This window comes from Cynocephalus volans, chromosome 6 (genome assembly GCF_027409185.1).
Source record: "Cynocephalus volans isolate mCynVol1 chromosome 6, mCynVol1.pri, whole genome shotgun sequence".
Lineage (NCBI taxonomy): Eukaryota > Metazoa > Chordata > Mammalia > Dermoptera > Cynocephalidae > Cynocephalus > Cynocephalus volans.
In genome coordinates this window covers 1,394,716-1,420,816 of record NC_084465.1, presented here as the reverse complement: position 1 = coordinate 1,420,816, position 26,101 = coordinate 1,394,716, and the positions used below count along the sequence as shown (strand labels likewise).

General features: G+C 48.4%; 1 protein-coding gene across 3 annotated transcripts in view; it reads right to left on the bottom strand.

Moving 5' to 3' along the window:
• Nucleotides 1-26,101, bottom strand: part of PTPRN2 (protein tyrosine phosphatase receptor type N2) — a 906,619-nt gene that overhangs the window by 308,482 nt on the left and 572,036 nt on the right. For all 3 annotated transcript variants that reach the window (XM_063099753.1, XM_063099755.1, XM_063099754.1), the window contains one exon: nucleotides 9,771-9,835. In XM_063099753.1, the coding sequence (XP_062955823.1) occupies nucleotides 9,771-9,835 (65 nt within the window). The remainder of the gene's footprint in view (nucleotides 1-9,770; nucleotides 9,836-26,101) is intronic.

Genomic DNA, 26,101 nt, shown 5'->3' with positions numbered 1-26,101 from the left:
GGGAGGCGGGTCCGCCGCCGCCGCGGGCAGACGCGACTTCCTCGCTGTACGGGGCTCTTCACTCTGGTGTTGAATAAAAATGGAGTTTGTCACCATAGCAACTGCCACATCACATGGCATCTCTCCTTCCTTTAAATCACAAAAAGTATTGAAAAGGCATTCATGAGCTGACGCGACATGGGAAGCCTCGGACGCTGTTTCAGGAGAAAAAGACGTTGTTTCACAATAAACTCGTATGTGTCCATGTGTCAAGTGCAGTTAATTATGTGGAGCATATTTTGGTGTGTTTTCTTCACTTTGGAGAAACAAGCAAAGAATGAGCAGCAGGAGGCAGGGGTGGGTGGGGAGCAGAGAGCTGGGCTCCGGCCGCCGGGTGACCGGTGGCTTCCTCAGCCGGACGGTCCTGAGGGCTGGACAGGGCACAGGCTTGCACAGGCCGCTGCTGTTAATTTCAGTGCAATTTCATGCAGATTTCCCTTTTCCAACACAAATTAGGAATGTTTACAAGTAAACAGACTTTTCTTAGGACTGACGCATTTTTGCATTTAGGAGGAAAAAATTCTGTTTTCTCTGTCAAGAAATGCAGATTAGGATAAAATAAAGACGACAAGCACAACAAGAAATCCACGGGGAGCCCGGGTCTCTGCAGCACGGCAGGGGCGGAGGCAGGGAGGCCCTGGGGGTGCACGGGCGGCTCTGGTCTCCCGCACTGTCCCTTCCGCAGCCCCCGCTCCTGCAGCTGGTGGAGGACTCTGCGAGATCTCTGAGTGGGCTTCGGGGGTGGGGACGTCACACATTCCCTGACATTTGTACCACTTTGCAGTCTGTATGAGGCTGTGTGTTTCTGGAGGGAGGGTCCACTCTTCAGACCAAGCCAGAGTCACCCAGCACATCGCCATCACCGCAAACGGTTCATGATTTCATCCCCAGGACACCTGCCAACTCTGACCTTCCGTTTTTTAAATTCATTGCACTTATCCTCCAATGCCGTGATCCTTTCCTTCAAATACTCTCGCACCTGGTGTGCTCTCTCTGTTCTCAAACCTGTCTCAGGCCAGGCGCGCGTGGCCTCCTGGAACTGGCTCCCCCAAGCTCCTGCTCCACCTTCAGGATGCCCGTCGGGAACGTGGGGTCACGACTCGCCCACCGGCCCGTCCTGCCCTTTGCCTCCCACACGCAGCACTCCCTCTCTTGAATTTCCAAATACCTGCCCACAGCTAAAGGTCAGGGGTGTATTAAGTCACTTATGGTGTGCTGCCTGTGTGCCACATGCCACACAGGGAGGGCCATAAACATGAGATGACCCAGTTATTCTGACACTCCCTGTAGTGACCGTCCCACGAGCAGGTGCTGAGGCACTAGCCGGGTCACTCTGGGCTCTAGGGGCTGCCTGCTTCCCAGATGGCCGCGTTTCCTCTTCCGTCCTCTCTTATTTGTTGGCAGGAATGTAACTCATTTACTTCGGTTGCATGTTTTTTCTTTGTGTAAGTTGTAAAAAGTGGCACTAAAGGTGAAATGACATAGAACTTCACGCACACACTGCAGTAACCCCAACCTCTGGTCTTGCTACCGTCCTGCAATTATGTCGATGTGACCACTGGGGGAACTTTGCTGGGTGAAGGGTGTGTGGGATCTCTCTGTTTTATCTTTGCGATTTCCTGTGAATCTATAATGACTTCAAAATAAGAAGTTAAAAAGGAAATTTTGTGAAAAGGAGAAAACCCACGTACAATCCCACCGACCCCACAGCCATCCTCATGTTGCATACCACCCTCTAACACGCCTGCACATGTATCAGCAAAGCTGCCTCTAACACACCTGCACATGTATTACCAAAGCCACCTTTAAGTTTAGAGTTGTGATGACTTTTCCATTTATTTGATTATTATAATGTACTTAGTTACCTTCCTATGGTTTTATACTTTAAGACAGTTTTGTTTTTTTGAAAAGTTTTTGTTTTCTTCCTTTCCTGGTAAATGGTCTTTTTAAGATAAATGTCTGGAAGTGTGATTATTGAGCCGAAGGGTAAGGTTTATTTCAGCTATAGACGTCCACCGCAGCACAAAAGAGTTAAACCCATTTCCCTTGTCTCAGTGGAGTATCATGTACATGTTCTACCACATTTGGTCTTTGTTAAAACACAAAACTATTATCCTTAAGAAGCCTTCAATGCTAACCTTAAGGAGAGGCTTTGGATTAGACTCTAGAACATCTCACGTGGGCGTGGCCCTGTCATCTCACCTGCCCCCGGCTCCCGCCCCACGCAGGTCACTTAGGCTGGAGAACATCTGCGGGTCCGTCTGTTCACCAGCTCTCCCACTCACCTGTGGGTACACCCCCGACAGCATTTCTTCCAGCCAAGTGCCTCACCCACCAGCCTGCAAGTCTTTAGTCAGCACGACAGAGGCCGGTGCAACTGCCCAGAGACACAGCCACTTCATGACTTGGGGTCACAGCCTCCCACCGACGATCCGAGGCAGCTCCAGCCCTGCCTTTCTCTTCTGGGAAGAGTTGACTCTAGTGGATTCTTCACCTTGCAGACAAAGGTCCCTTTCCATCAAATCCTCTCCTGAGTCAAACCTGGTCCTACCAGGTGGGCATCTGGGGAGTCGGCAGGAGACAGCATCCCCACCAGCTTCCCAGTGGCACAGGGCACCGCCACCTCAGCCATCATGGCCCACATCTCCCTGCCTGTTTACCTGTCTTAAGCCTGCATTTAATATCCACACTCCTCTTAGCAATCCCTACGCAACTGGATTTGGATTTGATAATAGCGATTTACAGTGGCAGACTTTCTTTCAACAGATGGGAAATGACTGGCTGGGATTCGGGAGGAGAAAACGAAGCTGTTTTCTCACACATCCACGACATGACTCGTTACACCCACTTGTTTTAAACTGTAATGACCACCAAGCATCCACACACACCCCTCAACCAACACGCATGCCACAGGGTAAGTCCACACTAACTCATGGGGTCGACATGTGATCACAGCCTCATAGACTTTTAAGGTACTTTTGGGATCAACATTTTTTTTTAGCTACAGAACCTTTTCTTTGAACAAAATTTTACCCAGGAGCCCAAGAAGTAACAGAGGCCAGAAAAGCACAGAGCTGGTTAAACCAGAGTGTGAGTCTGGCACGGGCTGGTGCTGTTGGGATCCACACCCAACCACCTTTGCTCGCGCAAAACTGTCCCCAAACCCCACAGCTCTTTGAGGAAGCATCTGAAAACCACACCTGAACCCCCCCCCCCAGTGATGGAGAGCTCATTCCCACCCAGAGCCCCCCTGCAACTGAGCAACAGTCCTGAAGTTTCTGAGCCCGCTGGAGCTGTGCTGAGACCCAGGGGTCAGCCACCGTCTCTTACTAAAGTGCTGGGCAGGTTAACCTCACAGTTATGCTTCTCACTACTGTTCAGAAATCATAAAACTAGACAAACTGACCAATGGAACAGAATAGAGAGCCCAGAAATAAACCCGCACACTTACAGCCAACTGATTTTCAACAAAGGTGCCAAGAATATACAGCAGGGAAAGGACGGTCTCTTCAGTAGATGGTGCTGGGAAAACTGGACGTCCACATGTGGGAGATCGAAACTAGACCCCTAACACTCACCAAACACAAAAATCAACCCAACACGGACTAAAGACCTAAATTTAAGACCCAGAACTGTGGAACTACTAGAAGAAAGCACAGGGGAAACGCTACAAGAAATGGGAGTGGGCAGCACTTTTTTGAGCAAGACTACAAAGGCACAGGCAAGTAAAGCAAAAATACACAGATGGGACTACATCAAACTGAAAGCTTCTGCACAGCAAGGGACATGTCAACAAAGTGAAGAGACAACCTGCAGAATAGGAGAAAGTGTTTGCAAACTACACATCAGACAAGGGGCTAATATCCAGAATATATAAGGAACTTAAATGACTCAACAACAAAAAGACCCAAATAACCCAATTAAAAAATGGGCAAAGGACCTGAACAGGCATTTCTCAAAAGGCAAAAAATGCACAAAATCACGAGTATTCAGGGAAATGCAAATTAAAACCACCATGAGCTATCATTTCACCCCAGTCGGAATGGCTGTTATCCACAAGACAAAATAACAAATGCTGGCAAGGATGTGGAGAAAAGGGAATGCTCCTGCATTGTTGGTGGGAACGTAAATTGGTACAGCCACTGTGGGAAACAATACAGAGGTTTTCAGAGAACTAAACACTGGTCCACGCTGCCACCCAGCTATCCCACTGCTGGGTGTACACCCAAAGGAAATGAAACCATTGTATCAAGAAGGCACCTGCACCCCCATGTCCATCGCAATGCTATTCACAGTAGCCAAGAGATGGAATTGACCTAAATGTCCATCAGTGGATGAGTGGATTAAAAAACCGTGGAACATGCACACAATGGAAAACGATTCAGCTGTAAAAGGAAATGACATCCTATCATCTGCAGCAACATGGATGCAACTGGAAACCATCATGTTAAGTGAAGTAAGTCAGGCACAGAAAGACGTCCATAGCACACGATATCACTTACATGTTGAATCTTTAAAAAAAAAAGGGGGTTCTCATAGAAGTATAGAGCAGAACAATGGTCAGCAGAGGTGGGGGAGGAGGAAGTGTGGTGACTAATGGATACAGAACTATGCCCTCTACCCTGCGTGAATCACTGTGCAGTATGCATATGCACGTATGGAAGCAACACGCTGTACTGTACAAATATGTACAAGTGAATGCTAAAATAAAAAATAATAATAAAAGAAAAAAATTAAAAGAAATTAGAAAGCAATCCCTAACTTCAGATTCACTGAAGAAAGCTGTACTCACAGATCTCTCCTACTAGTGACAATAATCTAGTTTATTTTTCTCCCCAAAGTTTGAGTTTTTCTTTGTGGTGATTATAATTTGCCTTTGGAAGAAACATGGTTTTATTAATTTGTATACAAGGTAAAAACTTTTCAAGACATCAGAAATTAGATTGTGAAATACATCACAATATCAACAGTCTATTAGAGAAGACTATAAGCAGTGTAATCTGCTCATTTCCTTCAAATTCTGTTTTGAGATGTTTCCATTTGGCATAAAAGGCTTTAATCCTGCCATCTATCATCACACGTGTGAATCACAAGCACCAGAGAGAGATTCTGAGAATGTTGTTAGATTTCTAGTAATCAAATTCTGCTTTACATCCCAGCATCAGAAATTAGAAGAATCTTAAATACGTTTAAAAAAACCAGAATTATCAAAATCAGGCTTAATGCTGAATGAAGCAAATTAAAAATAGAAAAAAAGGTATCATCAGCTTTTAAAATTCTCAACTTGCACACATCTCTCCCAATATACAACCTTCTCTCCCTCTGCCAAGAACAGCTTCCAGACTGGGGACTGGGCAGGCAAGAATTAACGTAATGCATGGAGACATGGACTGGTGACACCAGTCAACGTTGAGGGTCCCAGTAATGCCGTTTTTGGAAATGCGGAATTGCCACGTGGGAATGACAGGAGGTCCACAGAGTTAGTCTTCAAATCCTTGCTGGACTGAGGCACCTTCTGAAGACTGCTAAGAAGACAGACAGAGGCGACCACAGTGCACTAAGGCAGGGGGTGCACTCTCGTGGCCAGACTGTAATCAGTGGGTAAAGTAAATGGTCTGGGTATGATCACATTCTGCTCCAGGGATGACGGAGCTTCTGGCCCTCGGGATGGTGAGGTCAGCTCTCTGCTCACCCGGGGACCAGAGAGGAGCCCGATCATATGCAGGATAAAAGCAGAGCTGGTGCTGCACTGGGTTTGCTCTGCTCTCGCCCTCTGTACCCCCACAGTGACCCACAGGAAGTCAGTGTGCCAGGAGCCCGGGTCTAGGCAAAGCTTCCTGCCCTCATGTGAGAGGGGTGGGCATCTGAGAGGGCAGAGGGCAATTCTCTCAAGAGTTCAAACAGTCAGCTTCACACGTAGTCTAAGTGGCAGTTCAAATGTCCGCGAATCAGACCAATCCAGTTCCTGCACAGCCTCCCCAACTAATGCTGATGCTGGGGGGTCACAAACAGGTTCTGGCTGGAAAATCGAGAGCCCTGCATTACCCACATTAACTCTGAGGCTCCTGCGTAGATCTGCAAGGAGAGACGACCAGGAGCTGGTTATGCACATGTGTTGCTTAGCGAATGGGCCAGGGTTGGAGACTTATGTTTGGGATCATCACTGTACAGAAAATATAAAAAGTCAAGGCCAGGATGAGATCCCGAGGAGAGGGAGCACAGGTAGAAACGAGGCGAGGGCCAGTGCCCTGGACGTTCGGATTTGCAGAGATCGAGCGGATGGAGCTGGTCGCAAAAGAGTCTGAAGAGGGCTCAGCGCAGCTGGGATTTCGGAAAGGGGGGTGTTGGCACACGCTGCCGAGGAGACAAGTGACGAAGTTCAGGAAGGCGGCTGCTGTCACTGGTGATGCTGGCGGCAGATGCTGCAGTTGAACAGCAGAGACAAGATCCTGGTTGCGGGGTGAGCAGAGAGCAGGGGCACGGGCATGGGTGCCGCGGTGAGGGCAGGCGAGAGGTGGGGCTGAGAGGAGTTCCTGGGGAGGCTGGAGTCAAGGGTTTGTTACTTTGGGAGGACGGGAAACACAGAGGACACTTGTGTGCCCACAGGAACAGACCAGTAAGAGAGGAGTGCTGGCGATGCCAGAGAGCAAATAAACAGCAGGAACGGGGCTTTAGGCGGGGACCGTCACTTGCCCTAATACAAGAGGCAGCAGAAGTGGTCGGTTTTGAGCACAGCCGGTGGGGACCTCCGCTCAGTGACACACAGCCAGGATCGTGGGCTGAGACTGTGGCAGTGGCCGTGGGTGCGTGTGCACGTGCACGTGGGTGGTTGCTGGTAGGAGGAAAGGACGGGTGATGAACACGGGTGTTCTGGAGTGTGGAGGGGGCACATCCTGGAGTAACTGGCGGCAGTGAGTGTTCCTTTGAGATTTGCTGTGACAAGTTTCAAGCGAGACCTATCAGCACAGCAAGGAGGTGACCCCTCAGTCAGTAAGACACACTTCCCGCTGTCCAGAAACCTGGCGGGGCAAAGAAAACGTGTATGTGCAATAAAGCATGGAAGTTCCTGATTGCACACAGTTGGCGCTCAATATTTGCTCGATGAATGAGCCAAGGAAGGAAAGAAGCAGTGACTCTGCAGGAGGTCAAGAGTACTGCTGGGGCAGACGGAACAGCTAGCAGGTGGGTCAGGGCAGGAAAACAGGTGGAGAGAAAGGAGACTTTTGGGAACAGGGGTCTCAGAAGACGAAGGAGACAGTCTGTCTATTGCAGGTGACCAGCCGCTGGGGAGAAGGGGCAGCCGCAGCCTGAGTGTGGACGGACGGCAGTCTGGGTGGCAGCAGGTCTGTCCACAGACAGACTTGAGCAACAGATACCGGTCTGAAGAGACCAGAGGTGGCCTTCCCACGTGATACAGAAGTGGGAGCAGGGACTGCAGGATTCTGTCTTGAGAGGAAACTGTCACCCCTCAGTGGCCTCCAGCATCCTCTGCAGTGGAGGCTCTGGGCGGGCAGGGAGTCTGCTCCATCCACTGCTGCAGAGCGGTTCTTACGACCTGCCTGGCACTGTGAATATCTTCTGCATGAACCAACAGTGCAGCCCACAGAGGCGGGCGAGGGGCCCTCTCCCCATACACATGTGGAAGTGCAGCAAAACGTACGACATCAGCTTACAACAACACAAAGGCAAGACCAAAAGGAAGAAGGGGGTCGACCCCGTGGCTCACTCGGGGGAGTGAGGCGCTGGGTGCGCAGTGGCGCTCCCACCGTGGGTTCGGATCCTATATAGGGATGGCGGGTGAGCTCACTGGCTGAGCGCGGTGCAGGCAACACCAAGCCAAGGGTTGCGATCCCCTTACCGGTCACAAAAATAAATAAATAAATAAATAAGGAAGAAGGGGACTCCAGGCTCCACAAACAAAAAGAGATCGAGGCACGTTTGTGACTGGGCGGTGGTGTCTTCACACAGACCCTAGGGCGTGGGGCTTGGCTTTGCATGGATGGCCACGTTTGTGCTTCTGTGGCCTGAGAAGCAGCGCTCAGGGGCATGTGTGAAGGCCACACTGACGAGGGTCGGCCAGTTGGCAGGCACAGCTCCTCACCATGTCCCACCTCTCCGGGAACAGCAGGAGCCCCTGCGTCTCGGTGACGAGCACAATGAGCCCTGGCGTCTGTTCTCTTGCCCACGACGGCGCCTTCCACCAGCCCCCCAGGCAGCCCTGCTCCTCTCAACAGAGCCCACGTCGTGACCCCGCAGCGCCTCTGACGCGGCCTCCACGTTGCACAGCTAGGGGTCAGCATCGGAGCCTTGTCCGACCGGGTTACATGAGCGGCCCAAGCCTGGACCCACCTAGATGCGCTCCCAAGCCCTGGGCACAATTTTTCTTTCACAGGAATCACAGCACCCCGACATTCTGCCACCTGACCAGCTTGAGGGTCAGCGGCCCGGCGTCGTCTGCTACGCCCGAGAGACGGAGCCAGGTCAGAGCTCCCCCCTGCCACCCTCACCCGCCTCATGGGGTGGCCCTTGCTGCCACCAGTCACTGCACCTTCCGTGGGACACAGCTGGCCCTGGGAGCCACACAGGCTGCTGGTCTCCTCACCCTTCCCGGCTGCCAAAGATACAGCAGGTCACAGGGAAGACCGGGATGCCATCAACTATCAAATGTGCTGTCAATCCGTCCCGAGCCAGGAGCACATGGAGAAAACACCAAGAGCAGGAGCATCTGTCAGGCCCACATGCCCGTTCTGAGAAGCTCCCACCTGTCCTCAGCTGTGTCCCCGTCCTGCTCGCTGCCGTCGTCTAACTGGGGTCGGCGCACGGGGCGCTCAGGCTGCCCCCCAGTGCGTGCTGCTCGGCAGGTGCAGAGCCTCTGTGTGGGAAGTGCAGCCAACTAAGCAAGCTCTTGTTTCAAGAGCCCAAGACTACTGCTGGTGAGGTGAGCAGACTTCCCCCAAGGAGCGATGGCCTCTACGTGGCCCCGCAGAGGACACCTCTGCTACCAGGCGAGGGACACGCGTCAGGGACCGCTCCTTAATAGTTAATTACCTTTAAGGGCCAGTGCTGTGACACCTAAAACTTCAGATGCCACCACACAGATTGGTTTCGGTCCCCGCTGACTGAAGAGTGGCAATGTGCCACTCCTGGGAGGAGTCACACCCGCTGTTCTGTGCACAGCTCATTAAACTGTCACACAACTGGGACAGCGCTGACCGCAAGCTTTGGGGAGGTGACTGTGGGTGGCTGTAATTGCAGATGGAGCGTGTGCTCAAGGGCCTTTTTCTGAACCAACACAGGCACGTGTGGACGCGGCCAGGCCTGGCGGGCTCTAATCACATCACAGAGGTGCCCGCTCTTCCACACGCCTTTTCCCAAATACACGCCTTTATTTATCTCTTTATTTATGGGTAAGCCCCACGGCACCCCCAGAGGAGAGAACCACCACAAATGCAGCAATCACGAAACATCTAAAGAAAAAAGTACACATTTTCTGAAAACTTGTTTTTCTTATCCATGACTGCTTCTTCTTGGGGAGAAACCAAACAATGACTGCAAAGGCCACCTAACACAGCGTCACATTTGCCAGACACCATTAACCAGCATCTCCCACCAGCCCACGGGCGACTCACCCCGCGCCAACGGGCTGGCCTCCCGTGTGTCGATACGGCGGCCGAGAGCCCACACGTGTGGCCGCACCAGTCACAGGCGGGAGGCACCCGCGTGCTACTCACCGACCCAGTCCCGGCTCCGAGGATCTTCAGTCCAGAGGCTTTTTCCAGCGCGTCTTTGTTGTCAACTGTCAGGAAAAATAAGAACAGGGGTCAGCTTGGACAGGGAACTGGTCTCATCAGAGCGTTGTCCTCTCTTGAAACACTCAACTCGTTTACTGCCCGGACTGCCTAGGTTAGCAGAAGCGTGTGAAGAGCAATCCTGGGGTCAGGACTCCTGCGCGTGAGGCTCGTCTCCCCGCTTGCCGTGGGTCTCCTGTTGGCGAGCCCTACTATGTGCCCTTGGTCTCATGTGTAGGATGATGTCATACTAGGAAACTTGCAGAACGGTTGGGAAGACTTGATGAGACTGTCGTAGACATGCCTGGCAAACTGTAAAGTCTTATTTTAAAATGATGTGATGGTTATTAATTAAATAATTGTTGGAAAATAGGCTTCACTAACCAGCACTGGGTGTTGATGCAAAGCCCAGGAAGGCACAGCTGGGCGGCCTTCAGCTATCCGACTCCCTCTCACCCACGCCCCACGAGAAACATTCCGCAACGATGTCGCTCCCATAACAGCCTCACCAGAGCGTGTTCTCAACTTAGAATGAGGAAGTCGTTCGGAGAATGAATTACACTCAGTATCACAGTAAGGAGATGAGCTTTGGAAACGATTAGCAGATGCAAATGAAAACTCGGTGACCCTAATGCCAACGCAGCAAGCCCACCTGCCCCCACTTCTCAGAGGAAGCGTGTCACGAGGCAATTGACCTGGGCTTACAACTCTGTAGAAATATGCTTTTGGATAAAGCCCCTGTCACTGTGGAAGTGACGACCAGAAAAAATAGAATTTTATTGCAAACCTTATGAATGAAGAGTGCATCACCATCGTGATTAGTGCAGAAAATACCGGTTACTATTTCACCCCTTATTGTAGTACACCTGCATTAACCTTGGGAGATAAAACGCTATCTTCTGGGAGGATGCAGATGAGAGCCTGTGACAGCATGCCTTCCTCACCTTAGGGCCTGTTCATTGTCTTACAGAAAGTTCCCCCTTTGAACAAATGAACGTTACTTTTTACATATAGGTAATTACCCAGGCACTGAAAGAATGAGGCAGACATAGAACAATCTCGAAAAAAAGACACTTTCTAATGGGGAGGGGGCACAGGGAACACAAATGTAAAGAGAATGGTTTCTGAAGAGACTATAAAGCAGTGCGTTTCAACGCACCGCGAGCAAAGGCGGCGTCTTCCTGGATGGCGAGCTACGTTGGGGTGGGATAACCGTCAACTCTTTTTTAGACAGGCTGAGGGACAGAAAGCACATAAAAATGGAATTTAAAAAATACTCCAGTTATTGCTACAGCAGTAACAGATTTCAGGGCCAGGAATTTAAAAAGCAGCCCGACCAATAACAATGAAGAATAGTCCACTCCAGGGGTCCGCGAGCTCTTCCCATGAACGGCGGATGGTATGTGATGTGGGCTTGGGCCACCAACGGTCTCCGACGCAGTGACTCAGCCCCGCACTGCCTGTGAAGGCCGCCACAGCCGGCACATGAGATGCTCGGACAAAGCCATTCACCCACCGGCTCTAACCGCCTGTCCACACCGCCCAGGGTCCCGTGAGCAGTAAGCCGATGGGGTCTGTTCTTGGCCTCAACATTGTCCCTGGTTCCAAGTGCAGACTCAGGCTGAGCGTCCAGGGCTGTCAAAGTGTGTCTGCAGCAAGCCCGTGGCACTTGCCCTGCCCCCTGGGTCCCCACCGGATGCTCCATCCCACTCCTCAGCCTGGTGACAACACAATCACCCCCTAAGCCAGCCCAGGCAGCACATGTGTCAGGAAGCATCCCCTCCCCCGCCCAGACACCTGGATGGCAGCACTTGTCCATTGCTGCTGCATAAACTCTGCTGTGTAAACATTTTCCCATTTTCTGCTTTAAAACTCTATGTAAAACCCAGCTGTTCCCCACGAACAGGCAAGCGGGGTCTGCCTTGCTGGCAGATTTCCTAACGGGAGGGGTGGGGGTTAAGACCCCCCCATGTCTGTCTGAGATCAGGCCGTGGAGGGAAAGAGCAGCAGCAGCATGGAGGGACAGGCGGTGGCTGAGGGGGGCGTCCTGGGCAGTGGCTCTCTCCAGGGTCGTGTCCTCCTGCACAGGAGGGGCCACACGTGAGCAAGCCGCCCAGGAGTGGCCGCCAGCAGCAGCATGGAGGGTCACTGTCTCTCAGGATCCGCATTCCACTCACTTTCCATGGGGCTGTTGGAATGTGCCACCAGCTCCCAGGTGAGAAGGATCAGGCTGGGCAGGCGGCCCTTCAACTCACCCTTCAACCCAAGGGTTCCATCTGTGCCTGTTAATTCCTTCTGCAGTGTCCGTTCTGCAGACTCTTCACCCAGAACACAGGGTGTGAACTACCCCTCCTTAAGTAAGCTCCTTAATTTCTGTCTAAATAACAACAGCAACACAAAAGGCTAAGACAGACATGGGAATGGTACCCTGTGGTATGGACGTTCAAGTTTTTATCCACCCAAAAATGTGTCCTTCAGCTGTGCCTGCTCAAGTGACCCTAGCCAGCAGTACATCACTGTGGACATTTCTTCCTGTTTTCCACAAGGATATCATGAGCAGTGGAACGTCCTGGCGAGGTTTAGGCACGTCACGGCTGTGGCACTACCCTCCCACCCCCCCAGGCGACTCTTTCACAGCAGGGGGTGTGCACACATCCGTGTGATAATGCATCCCAGAATTGCACCAGGTGTCAACACCCGACTCCCTAGTTCACTTCAAGAAATCTCACCGTCACCCGGAAAGCCCAACAGCCCTGAAGAGGGGCCAGGAAGGAGGGGATTCTCAAAAAGGATAGAATGCAGATTCCAGGGACCCCTGTTTTCCAGGTCTTCACCGGAGAAATGCTCCTGGAGACTGCTGCATGTGTCTCGGTCACATCGCAGTTCCCTTTGCATGTGGAACGTGCACGTCTGCGGAAATTATGCCGACTTAAAGCGGCTTTGTACCCTTCTGCGGCCTTATCGTCAGTCTTGGGCTTCAATCCCGTTTCGACAGTACCTGCTCTTGGTCCTTGTTCTGCTATTTGCACTGTGAAATCTCTTGCTGGTGGAGAAGACAGAAACACAGCGAGGCTGCGCTGTTCTGCCTTTTCCAGCGTCCGTGAAGGTGACACCATCTGTCCTGACCAGCACGGCCATTCTGTTTGTATCTTCCTTTTTTTAGCTCAAATATGCCTAGAAGAAAAGTGATGCCTAGTGGTCATCAGCATTTTTTTGTTTCAAGCCACTTGGAATCCTTCCCAGCATGATTGTTACACATTTATCATCCTAAAACATTTTCTCGGAGAGTCCGCTTAGCGGCCACGTGGGTTTCTCTAAGCGTCCCTCCTGTTCAATGGAACTGTGGCACATGTTGTACCGCTCCCCCAGGTGTCCGGCAGCACCTGCGACAGGTGCTCACAAGTTCATTTAGTGGAGCTTCTCCCCCCTGGGTCTGACCGTGGACTCACACCCACTGTCCTCCTGGAGACAACATTCAAGTCTGGAGCAAGTCTGCGCAGCGCGCAGCGCGCTCTCGCTCCTGGGTGTGAACTCCACGGGGACGCTGCCATTTTTTAAGTCTCTGCTGAAGCATTTTGGGGTTGGGGGGAAGGCGCTTCAGGCAAACCTTCAAATTTCAGTTCTGAGTTATTTTTTTAGCCAAGTTCTGGACTTTTTGAGTTGGTGTGTATGAGAGCGGCCAGCGGGCCAGGCCATGGAGACGCGGTGGGAGAAACTGCTTTAATAAAAGCAGAGAACAACGTAGGAGGCTCGTTTTTATCTTCATGGGAGACAAAAAGGGTTTCCAAACACAAAAAAGAAGTCCTTTAAAATTAAATTCACTAGATGAAGGATATGCAAATTACCTGAAGGAGCGGAACCCTGTAATGTTCTCAAAATTCTGCAATAGCCTATTTAATTAGTATTTTAATTTATCAGAATAATTCTTTGCACTTGACAATTTATGCAGCATTCCATATAATTAAGCACGTAGCTACAGTGGAATGATTTTGCCTACTCTCTTTATCCCCGTTCTTTTAACCTGAAAGAATGTGCAGAAGTCTCTTCTGTGATCTAAATTACAATGGGGACAACTTAATGGCTCTGCTGGATTAGAAAGGAGGAGGACAGGGCGAGGGCACTGTGGGGAGCGAAGCCACCACCTGGGGACACCAGCATCATCCCTGACGGGGTGGGGCCCGGTTTCTGGCCAAGCTGAAACTGCTGCTCACGGTGTGACATCTGCATCCCACTATATCCCAACACAAAACACTGCTTCAGTCTGCCGCACTCCCACACCCAGAGGCCTCGATGGGCGGAAGCGGTGGTAAATTACCGAGGTAATGTGGGGACCCCTTGTTGGATCCCTTGGCCTCTCCTGCCCTGCTGGGGCAGTGTTCCCTCTGCTGTGGTGTACGGGGCCAGCTCTCCTTAAAGATGAAGTCAGTCTTGGTACAGGGAAGGGGAGCAGGACCTGAAAGAAAGTGGATTCAGTGCTGCCCATCCCCAGGCTGCCCCTCCTTTCCTACATCGGGACCCAAGCGTTGGCCACAGAACAGGAGGGGCCCGGGTGAGCTGCCTGCACCTGCCCTGGATAAGGAGGCTGAGCTGCCGAGAGCTGATGCATTGCCCACCTGGTTTTCTCAGGCAGGTAACATTTCCTGTAATCTCTAAAAAATAAGAAATATCCATGCTTAACAATTCCAGTCCATTCTCTTTCTACACAGGCATTTCCTAAAAGGAAATTGCGCCAGGGCCAGGGAGCAAGGCCTCGGAGCACAGTGTTTGTGCCCACCTCGCCGCCTCGACTGGAGGTCAAGATTCCGTTCTTCTCTTGGACTCTGTCCCCCCGGACTGTGTTCTCCCCGATGGTAACAGGTATTCAACGAAAAAGCCGGTCTCTGTTCACACACATTTGGGAAAGAGAGCTAAATAAGCCAAACACACCGAATAATTATTCGTGTTCTCGGATCCTTTACCACCTGAGTGTGCCTGTGGCTCCACTGAAGGATGTGGGGTCCACGCGCTCTCCCAGGACCGCTGACGGCATCCAGGATGGCTGGGGTCCTGCCGGGGGCCACACACACCCTGTCCCGCCGCCCATCAGCTGTGGGCTCAAGGAGGGTCCTCTCACATCTGTTAAAAATCAGATTTGTGGGGGGCGCTGACGCTTCAGTCCTTCATCACAGAATCAACGTCTCAAGAAGCAGCCATTGTGTGCAGAGACTGAGCTAAGTCTTCAGATAAGGAAGCCCCACTGGAAAGTTCTAGAACCTGAGATGGAGCCTGTCCTATGGTCATGCTGGAATGCTGGCCCATAGCCACAAGAAGGGTCACCATTGGGGAGAAGGGCCCAGAGTTGAAGGGGGGGCATCCAGGACAGCCGCAGGGAGGCGCAGGGGGCAGGGCGGGGGCCTGAGGGAGTGTGGGGGGGCTGTCCAGTGCTCTCAGCGTGTTTTCTTGTACTGGTGAAGGCATCCTTGCTCTGGAGAGACCGCATGGTCCGGGGTGTCCTGGGACTGCGACCTGCAACAACTCTGGGCAGATCCTGCTGAGGTTGCTGGCTGACAGTCTTGTGCTGCTGGGGGCTGGGCCTGGGGCGACCACCACAGGCACAGCCCAGTCGCCGGTCAGGTCCACTTGCTGCCGGCCCTCCTGCACAAGGCACCTGCTCTGTGCTGCAGACAGGATGCCCAGGGCTGGGGTAGGGAGCAGGCCTGCAGGGCCCCAGTGTCCACCTCTCCACGTCCCGAAGCCAGCGGCATCCACCCTTCCTGATCCCCGGGGAGATGACAGGCCCAGACCGCAGCTGGGGCGGCCAGCTGGCTGTTTGGCAGCCGTGTCCTCCCTCACTCATGCCTGATGTCACTCTCTGAAGGCTTGGGGTTCAAATGGCACCCACCTCGGGACGGGGGCCCCTCGAGCTCCAGCTGCAAGTTGGCGCTGCCTCCCACCAGAGGTGCCCCTGCAAGCCCCCATCTTTCTGAGCCTCGGCTTCCCCCTCTGTGAGATGGGTCCCTGCAGCGAGCCTGCGGCGCCAGGTGCCTGACGCTCGCCACTCTGCCTGGAGACGCCCGCACGGCCTCCGGGCCCTGCTCCCTGTGCTCTCTCCACCCACTCACTGTTCTCAGCCACCTGCCCCAGGTTTGGGGTGTCCGAGCTTCAGGCCTCAGGCTGCTGTTGCATCTGTCACAGGGTTTTCTCCCCTTTGGCTTCCCCTTCTGCGGATTTGGTATTCCCACCTGCCCCCTGCTCATCTCACCAGGACCTCAAGGGCATCAAGCCGAGTCCCTGACTTCACCTACCTCCACAAACCTGCTCAGCGCCAGTGCCCTCGCCTGCCAGTAGCTGAGACCAAGGCCTCGGAGCCACCTGTACCCATGTCCTCCCCAACCCTAACCCTGCACGTCCCTTTTACCCGGAGATCCTGCTGGTTCTGCCTTCAACGTGCATTTGGAACCTGGCACTTCGCCACCCTCGTGTAAGCCACGACGTCCTCTGCCCTGGATCCTGCAGTAGCCCTGCCGTCTAACATAATGTACACTTGTCTGTTTATTATTTTCTTCACTAGAATGTAAGTTCAACAAAGGCAGGATTTGCCCTTGTGTGCAGGACAGTGCCAGAAGTTCTCAGGGAATACGTATTGAGGGGGTGGGTAAGTGATCTGTGGAATGAATGGGCAAACTCACTCGTCGGTGGTAGTGTGGTAACATCGCTGTCACGAGGACCATCAAGTCACCATCATCATCTCTATTACTAATACCAGTGCTGGTTCCGTTGAGGGGGGTACTTTCTCCTATGCCCTCCACACCCGTGCTTCTAGTTTTTGAGCCAAAATGCTAATCCAAAAAACATGTCTGCGGACGCCCTTTTGGGAGTCCCGTGATTCTCCTGTGACGTGGGCTGTCCCTCCCTGAGCTCTGGTTCAAGATCACACAGATATATTCTCACATGCAGCTGGATCGGGCTTCCCATTTCCCAGTTACGTGGAACCCGACTGTATGCAGAGCAAACCCACATGTAACTGACTTGAGTGTGGTGTCTGTGATCTGCCCGGCCGCCGGGCCACACTTCTGTAATGTGTCGTGATCCACTGATGTTAATCATTTCACATCAAGTCATCAGAGAGTCGCACATTGCCATAATGTTTGGATATTTAATTTTGCTAACTGTCAGAATTAAAATAACTCTGGAACGTTAACTGCTTTCCTGACAATTATTTATGAAAACCAGAGGTACCATTAAAGCTTAATTCTAAGAGAGGGAAAGGGGTGGGTGACCTCTGACCTTGCCTTTCCTTTCTCCTTTAGTCTAGTTGCCAAAGGCACAAGGCAGAGGAACCACAAGAGCCCATTTCAGGAGGAGGCCTCCGATGCAGCAGAATGGTCCCCATGTCACTGAGGATGTTGGGGACGCCAGCCACAAAGGAAGGTATGAGGTGCAGGCAGGACACACGCCTCCACGCAGAACCACGCCCATCGAGAAGCGTCTGCATACTGATGATCTTTTACACTCTGACCTCTAGTTTGAACAGTTGCCACCTTAGATATTTAAAACACTGCCGCAGTGCTCATTTCTACACAAATGACCAAAGTCTCACTCTGCTTAGAAAAGTGTGTACATATATTGAAATATCACGCTGTACCCCATAAATATTACAATTATTACATGTCAATTAAAAAAATTTAAAAAATAGAAATAGTAAATATATTTTGGTATATAAAATAAATGTGCATTTATTGACATATGTATGATATTCATTATTTTATTAAATATACATATCACAGGTTCCTGGAAAGAATTTCCCTTGCCAACTCATGACAACTTTCTCTTGAGAGTTAGAATTTTTTTTTGTTAATTTATAATTCAAAAATATTAGTATTTTATACTTATATTTAATTATACATTAGGCTGATATCAAAGGATATTTATAAAATGTACGTTGGTTATAAAGAATAGTAAGACAGCAAACGCCCATGATACCTGCCATGCTGAAAAAGAGATGAAACATTAAAGCTGCGTTTGGTGTGCTTTTGGTCCCATCAGAAGCACCTGCATTCTGGGTGCAGTTTCCATTTTCTGTCGACTGTTTTACAGGTGGTTTACTTTTGCTGACTTTGACCTTAATAAGATGAAATGATGACAGACGTGAGACTCCGTGACGTGACTCACTTCTCTTGCCTGACCTCGTGTTTCTGAAACTCACACTTGGCATCGCGTGTCGTCAAGGTGTGCACGTGTTCACTGCCGTGTGGTTACACTGCGTGTGTACAGGGCATCGTCATTGTCTTTCCGTTCAGTGGTCCAATCCAGTGGGCGGCTGGATGCCTCCTTTTCTCTCCGTCTCCAAACAGAGCTGCCACAAGTGTTCTACTTGTCTGCAGTCACATGTAGAGAACTGCCTGTGGTGCAATCGTGAAGGCGTAGTGTCCCAAAGTGATCACATCAGTCCCCGCTCCTGCCATCAGCAGGTGAGTCTCTCCTGGTCCACCTCCTCAGTCTTCAGACTGAAACACTTGCCAGTTTGGCAGGTGTGGCACCGTATGTCCCTGTGCTTTCAATTGGCATGTCTTTGAGAAGTAATGAGTTTCAGAAACTTCTTGCACGTTTTTTTTCACCATTCATCCTTCCTCTTACATGAAATTTTTGTTTGCGACTTTTGACCATTTTTCTATTGGGTTATTTGACTTTTTTCTATTGTTTTGTAGGAATTCTTTAAACCTTCTGTATACCAATACCTTTATCAGTTATATGGGTTACAACTATCTTATCGCAGTTGGTGGTTTGGCTTTTTAAAGTTCTTCATTTTAATACAGTCTAACTATTTTCTTTAAGGTCTGCACTTCTGGTGTATATTTTTAAAAATTCCCCTCTATCCTAAGATCTCAAAGATAATTTTTTATTTTTTTCTGAAAGATTTAAGTTTTTTCCTTTACATGGAAGTTTTACACCTAAGAACTGATTTTTGTTTATGATTCGAGGTAGGGGTCGTTTTACTTTTATTCTAACTGAACGCCCTATTTTCCCAATACAATTTATTGAAAAGGCCACCCCTCCCATGCCCTGCAACGTCAACTCTATCGGTTGTATGTGAGGGTCTCCTCCTGGGTTCCCTTTGATGTGGGATCTGTTGTCTCTTCCCGCACAGACCCACACTACCCTGTTTTATCACGAGAACTGTATATGTCACATATATACGAAGGCAGGTGCCTGCCTCACCTGGCAGTTTTTCTTCAGGGGTGTTGGGACTATTTTGGCTCTTTGTACTTACTAATATATTTTAGAATCAGCTTAAGTTTACAGCAAACAAACATCTGCTGGGGTTTTTGTTAAAATGTTATTACATCTAGAGGCTTGGGACAATTAGCATGATTATTCCCAATCTGTGAACACGTAAATCTCTCCATTTATGTAGGTCTTCTTTAACATATGTCAATAAAGTTTTATAACTTTCCCCATAAAGGTCTTGCATATTTTAAAAACATATATTCCACAGTATATATTTCTGATGCTACTATTGTAAATGACTATCATTTTTAAACTGCATGTTTAAACTTTTTCTCTAAGTATAGAAATGCAGCTGAGTTTTGCACATGATTTTATACACAGCAACGTTTCTGAACTACACGACTAATTTTATTAATCTACCTGGATACGCTTTTGCTTCTGAGTAAACAATGAGATTGCCTGTAAGTAGACAGGTTTGCTTTTCCCTTGGATTTCTTTCTCCTGCTCTGCTGCATGCTGGCTGGACCTCCCTATAGAACACTTAATAAAAGTGGTGATTTTACGTATCTTGACTTATTTTGGGGGTTAAAGGGAATGTTTTCAGTGTTTCACTGTGAATTAAAACGTTTCTATAGGTTTTTTTTTAAAAGTCAAGTTAAAAACAAACTAGTCCTACTTTATTAAACATTTTTATTATGAATGAATGTTAATTTCAGGCAATGTTTTTACCTACTTCTATTGAGATAATCAAATAATTTTTCTCTTTTTATCTATTAATGTGATAGGTTACATTAATTATCTTTCTAGTGTTACAACTTAAATTGCTCATGATCCATTTTTAAGATAAATTGCTGGATTTAATTTGCTATTAATTGGTTTAGTTTTTTCATCTATGCGTTTGAGGGAAATTTGTTTCTAATTTCCCTTCCTTGTTCTGTCATTATCGAGTTTTGGTATCAAGGTTATGCTAACCTCATGAGCTGAGGAGTCTGAGATGTTTTGTGTATGACTGCATTTATTTGAATGTGTGGAACAATTTGCTTATAAAATATGTGAGCCTGGTATTTTTTGTATGTGTATGGGAAGATTTTTAACTACTAATTCAATTTCTTTTTTGTTTTGTTTTGTTTTGCTTTGTTTTGACCAGTAAGGGGATCGTAACCCCTGGCTCGGTATCGTCTGCACCGCGCTCAGCCCGTGAGTGCACCGGCCATCCCTGTATAGGATCCGAACCGGCGGCCTCGGCACCATCAGCACCGCACTCTCCCGAGTGAGCCACGTGGCCGGCCCCTAATTCAATTTCTTACTAGATTATTGGGTTATTGAAGTTTTCCATTTTGACATTTTGGTCATGTTATCTAAATTTTCAAATATATTGCTATGAATTGTTCACGATATCCTCTCGTTACCCTTTTACATGCCAAGCATCTATTGATACTCCACTTTTAATTCTCAATATTGTTTATTTTTGCTTCCTCTCTTTTTTTCTTAATCATTAATGACAGAGGTTTTTCAATTTTATGAGTTTTTTTTTTAAAACTTTGCTTTTTAAAAAAATTGTCTTTTTTGTGTTTGTTTTCTATTCATTCATCTCCTCTTTTCTGTTTATTATTTCCTTCCTTCTAGGTTTTCGGGTTTATTCTATGTTCTTTTTCTCATCTCTTAAACTAGTTTTTGGTCTTGTTTCTCTTCTGATGTCAACAGTTACAGTGATACATTCCTCTCAATCTGCCACTTTCAGTGTAAACTCCAAGTCTTGAAATATAGTCCAGTATTTCCATTATTGTTTGGTTATATTTTTAAAATTTCCATTCTGATTTCTTCTTTGGACCATGACTTCTTAAAATTTGCTTTATTTTCCAAAGACACGGGGTTTTAATTTACTCGTTTCTGTAGTGTCTCGGCATTGTCGTCTGGGAGCCCGTGTGTGAGATTTTCACCGACGTTCTCCGCATGCTGGGAAAGCACATGTGTGCACAGCTCTCTGTCCGCTCACGGTGTCTGAGCTTGACGCTCGTGTTGTGGAATCTTCTGTGCCACTTCCGACTTTTTGGCCTGCTCAGTGTCTCAGCAACCGTGTGAAGTGTGTAAAACCTCCCACCAGGAACCTGGACTTGTCCGTCCTCATAGCTCTGCCGATTTTTGCTCACAGTTTGAGACTGTGTCGTCAGGGCACACTTGCCTGGGACTCTTGTCTCCTCCTGTCATGATTTCGTCAGCCGCCCTTCTTCTGATAATTGTTTTCCCATTAAGCTCTAATCTACCTGCTCTCAGTACAGCTACCTGAACTGCCTTGGTTAGTTTTTGCTTTTGGCTATAGTTCCATAGTACCTTTTTGATACATTTTTTGTGTCCTTTTGTCTATGTCTCTTATAAACAACATGTATACACACACATACATATACATACATACATGTATGCACACGTCTATGCACACATATACGGTCATGTGCCACATAATGTTCGGTCAACAGTGGACTGCATGTATGACCGTGGTCCCATAGGATTATAACCCCATATTTTCACTGTACCTTTTCTGTGTTTGGATATGTTTAGACACACAGACGCTTCCGATTGTGTCACAGCTGCCTGCAGTACTCAGTGTGGCAGCATGCCGTGCGGGTCTGTAGCCCGGGAGTGCAGGCACGCACAGCCTCGGGGTGTGGCGGGCTGTGCCACCCAGGCTTGTGTAAGCGCTTTGTTCACACAGTGACGAAATCACCTGACAACGCGTTTCTCAGAACATACCCCCCATCTTTAAGGAACGTATGGTTTCATGTACGTATTCTAGTCTGTAAACCTGTTTTTAATTGGAGACCTTGTTAATCTACATCTACTGTGATTTCTGATATAAGAGGTAGGTACTTACAAAAGTTCACGGAAAGCTTCGTATTATCTTTTAATTGTGTTTCTCCACAAACTTTCTGAAGTACCTTCATATTTAAATTCGCTTCCATCAGCTCATGCTGTCTTTCGTGTGACAGTTGTGCACTTGAGATCTGCTTTCTAGCCGTTGACCCAGAGACTTTGATGTTCACGCCTAACCAACTCTCATGTTAATAAACACCTGTACTGTCTTCCCGACACCATGAAGATCTTAGGGCCCTTTGATTCCAGTCGCCTTCACCCCATTCTTAAAATTGTTGCTTTCATGGTCACTGTGTCACTTCTGCCTTGTTTCTAGCCTTACGACACATTATTATTCTGCACAGTACGTTTCATTTTGATGCACTCACAGATTTACGTTTCCTTTGCTCAGTGTTTCTTCTGCCTCTCAGATATTCCTCATGGGGTTTCTTTCTTTTGCCTGTTGCAAATCCTTTAGAATTAACCTAAACCATAATCTGCTGGTGACAACCTCTCCCTTTTCTGACAGTCTCTTTATTTCGCCCTGATTCTTTACTTTCAACCCTCCTTATTGAAAGACATTTTCCCTCAGTGTCCAGTTCTGGGTGATGACTTTTCCCTTCAGCAACATAATGACTGTATTCTGTCTTCTGGTTCCACCCTGGCTGCTGAGAAGTCATTCCTTTCTTGGTACCGTCATTCCTTTCTCTCTGGCTGCTTTTAAGCTTCTCCCTCTGTCTTTCGTGTTCTGCAGTGTTACTGTCATGACCAGACGTAGAATTTATTTTTTCACTTCAATAGGCTTCTGGAATCTGAGGATTGGTCACTGTACCTTCAAATATTACCTCTGGGCCACTCTCTTCTTCTGGAGCTCCTCCTGAACGTATGCAAGATTTTCCAACTTTGCCATCTAGGACTCTTACCCTTTTTTTTCATATTTTCTATTGCTTTGCCTCTCTGTGGGCTGCATTCTGAAATATTTCTTTAGTTCTATTTTTTAGTTCACTAATTCCCTCTTCAACTATATCTAATTTGTTATTAAACTCATCTGCTGAATTTAAATTTTCTATTATTATCTTTTTTTAAAGAGTTTTATTTTTTCAAAAAATTTTGGTCATTTTTTAAGACTCCTGATCTTTAGGTTACATTTAGCTCCCTCTTATATTCCTTTAAACATATTAAGATACTTAAACTTATGTCCCATGTCTGGTAGTTATAATATCTGAGAGTTTATTTTGCTGTCCATTCTTTCAGTCCACTTTTGCTTACTGTGTATTATTCCCTAGTATATTTTGAATTTTTTTCATTTTGGCCTCATATTTTTTGGAATTTTACTGGTGGGAACTCTTGCGGGCCAGAGAAAAAGAATTCCTCCAGAGAGGATTTGTGTTTCCCTCTGCCAGGCACATGCAGGTGCTACAAACTCAGGGGCATTTTAAATTAAATTCTTTGCTTGAGATTGTGTGGACCGCCCAGGCAGTGTGCAGTTGGATTACATATTCTTGTAAAGGCTGACTTGTGGTTAGTACAGTGCGGGCATGTGCTTGCCCCACCCCACAAACCAGGAACAATGTTGAATGAGGACAGTTGAGCACCCGCCGGGTCAGACGGAGAGCTAATTGGGGGCCCACTTTCAGGGCACTGCTATTCTGAGGTCACAGCTCTTTGGGGTCCTGTTGTTACATGGCAGATCCTCTGTCTGCTTTGCAATATAAGGTGCACCCGAGGTCTTGCCGCCTGCCCTCCACAAGCTAAAAGTTCATGAATGCTGGAGTTCAAGTTCACCCTGGTTTGGAAAACACTCTCGGGATAAAGGTCAGCTTCAGTAACTCACTTATACCCCTGGGTTCCTGCTTTCACTCAGTTTGGGATTTCCAAGAATTTCATGATTGCCAGATACTTGATATGTTCAAAATTGTATCTGTGTATTTCACATTCCAGCATTTGTGGCTGTTTTATGAAGGAGGGTCAGTCCTAGTATCTATTTCTCCAGCACATGATGGAAACAGGGAAACTCCCACCAGCCTCCAAGAAGCCTCTGGTCCATCCTCAGCTGCCCTGTGCTCATGGAAGAAACACCAATTTTAATTCAGGTCTGAGCAAAACCTCGTGGGAAGCTACACATGAAATAATCCATCAATTTTACGTTATACTAAATATAAACTATAAACAAATGTGTACACAAAATTGCTGGTATTCAGTGTTTTGTGTAATTTGTGGTAACTTCCATCTGGATGGTGCACTAGAAGTGGCCGTGGTGGCTTCTCTTCGCAGGCGCCTCGAGTGTGGACACGGGCCTCTCCTCTGCCCACAACCCACACTTTCCTTCGGATTCTTTGTTTCCAGAACCTCTGGGCAGCAAGGCTGGATCTGAGGCTCACACTCAGACAGTTGCAGGCTCCGGAGGTGGTGTGACTGCTGGTTGTTACTGGTTAGTTCAAGCCTCTGGGAGGCTGGCCCTTGCCCAGTGCTGCCCCGTCCGGAAGTGGGGCTGAGGGAAGGAGGCCAGGCCTTCAAGCTTGAGGCCGTTCTTCACGTATTACGACAAAGCACGCGTTTTAACAGCACACTGCTCTCCTTTAATTATTTACACAACGGGGATGCGAGGAGCCATCTGGAGGTGGACGTCAGGGGCATGTGAAGACGTGGTCAGAGCATCCATCCACATTCCGAGAGGCACCTGGGGCTGCAACTGCAGAGTGCGGGACGCTGCCCCTGACTCCCAAGCGCAGCTCCTGGGCCTCTGGGCCTCTTGGGAGCCCCTCCCCACCAGTGCCCTCCTCCCCAAGGAAGACCCCATTACAGACAGCCGGTTGTGCAGCCTGGGCACGCGGGAGGCTGCGGGAGGCTGCAGGAGGCTGCGGTAGTGCTCGCCTCACTTCCTCTGCCATTCCAGACCCCCCGTCTCTCTTCTTTCCCAGTGTCCTGTGTGAACAGCCTCAGATGCAAAGGAGCACGTGGGAGCCGAGAATCTGAAAGGCACTTTCTCCTTGGAAACTGAAAGACCAATCTGTCAAACCCAGGCCTCAGGGCACCGAGAAAGGTCCTTCAGTCCTGTTTTCCAGGCACAACCGGGTGAATACACGGGACTGTTCCCCGCCAGCCTCCTGCGCATCCCCTGAGGTCAGGCTTCAGGGAACACGAGCTTCGCTGCACGGTAGTAGTAACGACAGCTGGTAAAAGCGAATGTCAGCTTCAATTTCCAAGTCATTTTTCAAATTATTTTAATTAGATATTGTTTCAGTCTCACTTACATTAATTTAATATCTGATATCAACATTTCGGTTTTCAATTTGTTCAGATGATTTTTTTCCAGTCTGCCTGGCTGCCTGGAGTAATTTAAAATGCAATGTTTACCTTCAGCAATTTTCAACGCAGGGGTCCTGGGCAAACTGCTACATTCAATAAAAATGACAAGGAAGGGAGGGCCCAGGATCCCGTTTGGTGCTTAGGAAAAATGGAAATTGTCTCCTTATCATTTATCTCTAGACATTAAAGTAAGCGAGTAGAGCAAGGGCCAGGAGCTATTATAATATTTGCCACCAATTTCACTATGTAATTGGCTTTCCCAGTGCAAATTTCAGTGAAATCTGACGAAGGTTTTTGTATTAAAAGCACCTGGGTAAACAGCCACATTCCCCCATCAACACATCTCCTGATGGTTTTCACCCACAAGCCCTTGAACCTGCCCCCCAAAGACTGTTCTTCCTGGACACACTGTCACAAATAGTTTTAGGTTCTTGGTTTTCTGATACATTGCCCTTTTTTTCCAGATATTAGCACAGACTGCAGTAAAGAGGTACATTTGATAAAGGCAAACATGAAGCTAAATCAGGCCGCCACTTCCCCATTTATAAAATGTGGAAGGAATTAGACCATTCTTCTAAGACAAGAGACTCAGTATTATTCTTGAAATTGATAATTAGAACTATGAAGATCCATACTGTTTTGAAAAGTTTAGAGAACTTAAAAGAGTGAGTATATTCTCCAAATTACTCGAGAACAACATAAAACCAAAGGAAAACATTATTTGCACGGCAAAAGATAAACAGTTGAAGAAATAGGAAGGAAGCATAGAAAATGAAAAGTGTAAAACAAGATGGTAAATCAAAAATACATGTGGTTATGACAATAAATGTAAATAGGTTAAATTATCCTCTTAGGACAAACTCTCCCACTTTGATTAAACTATACATTATCTATAAGAAACACATCTAAAA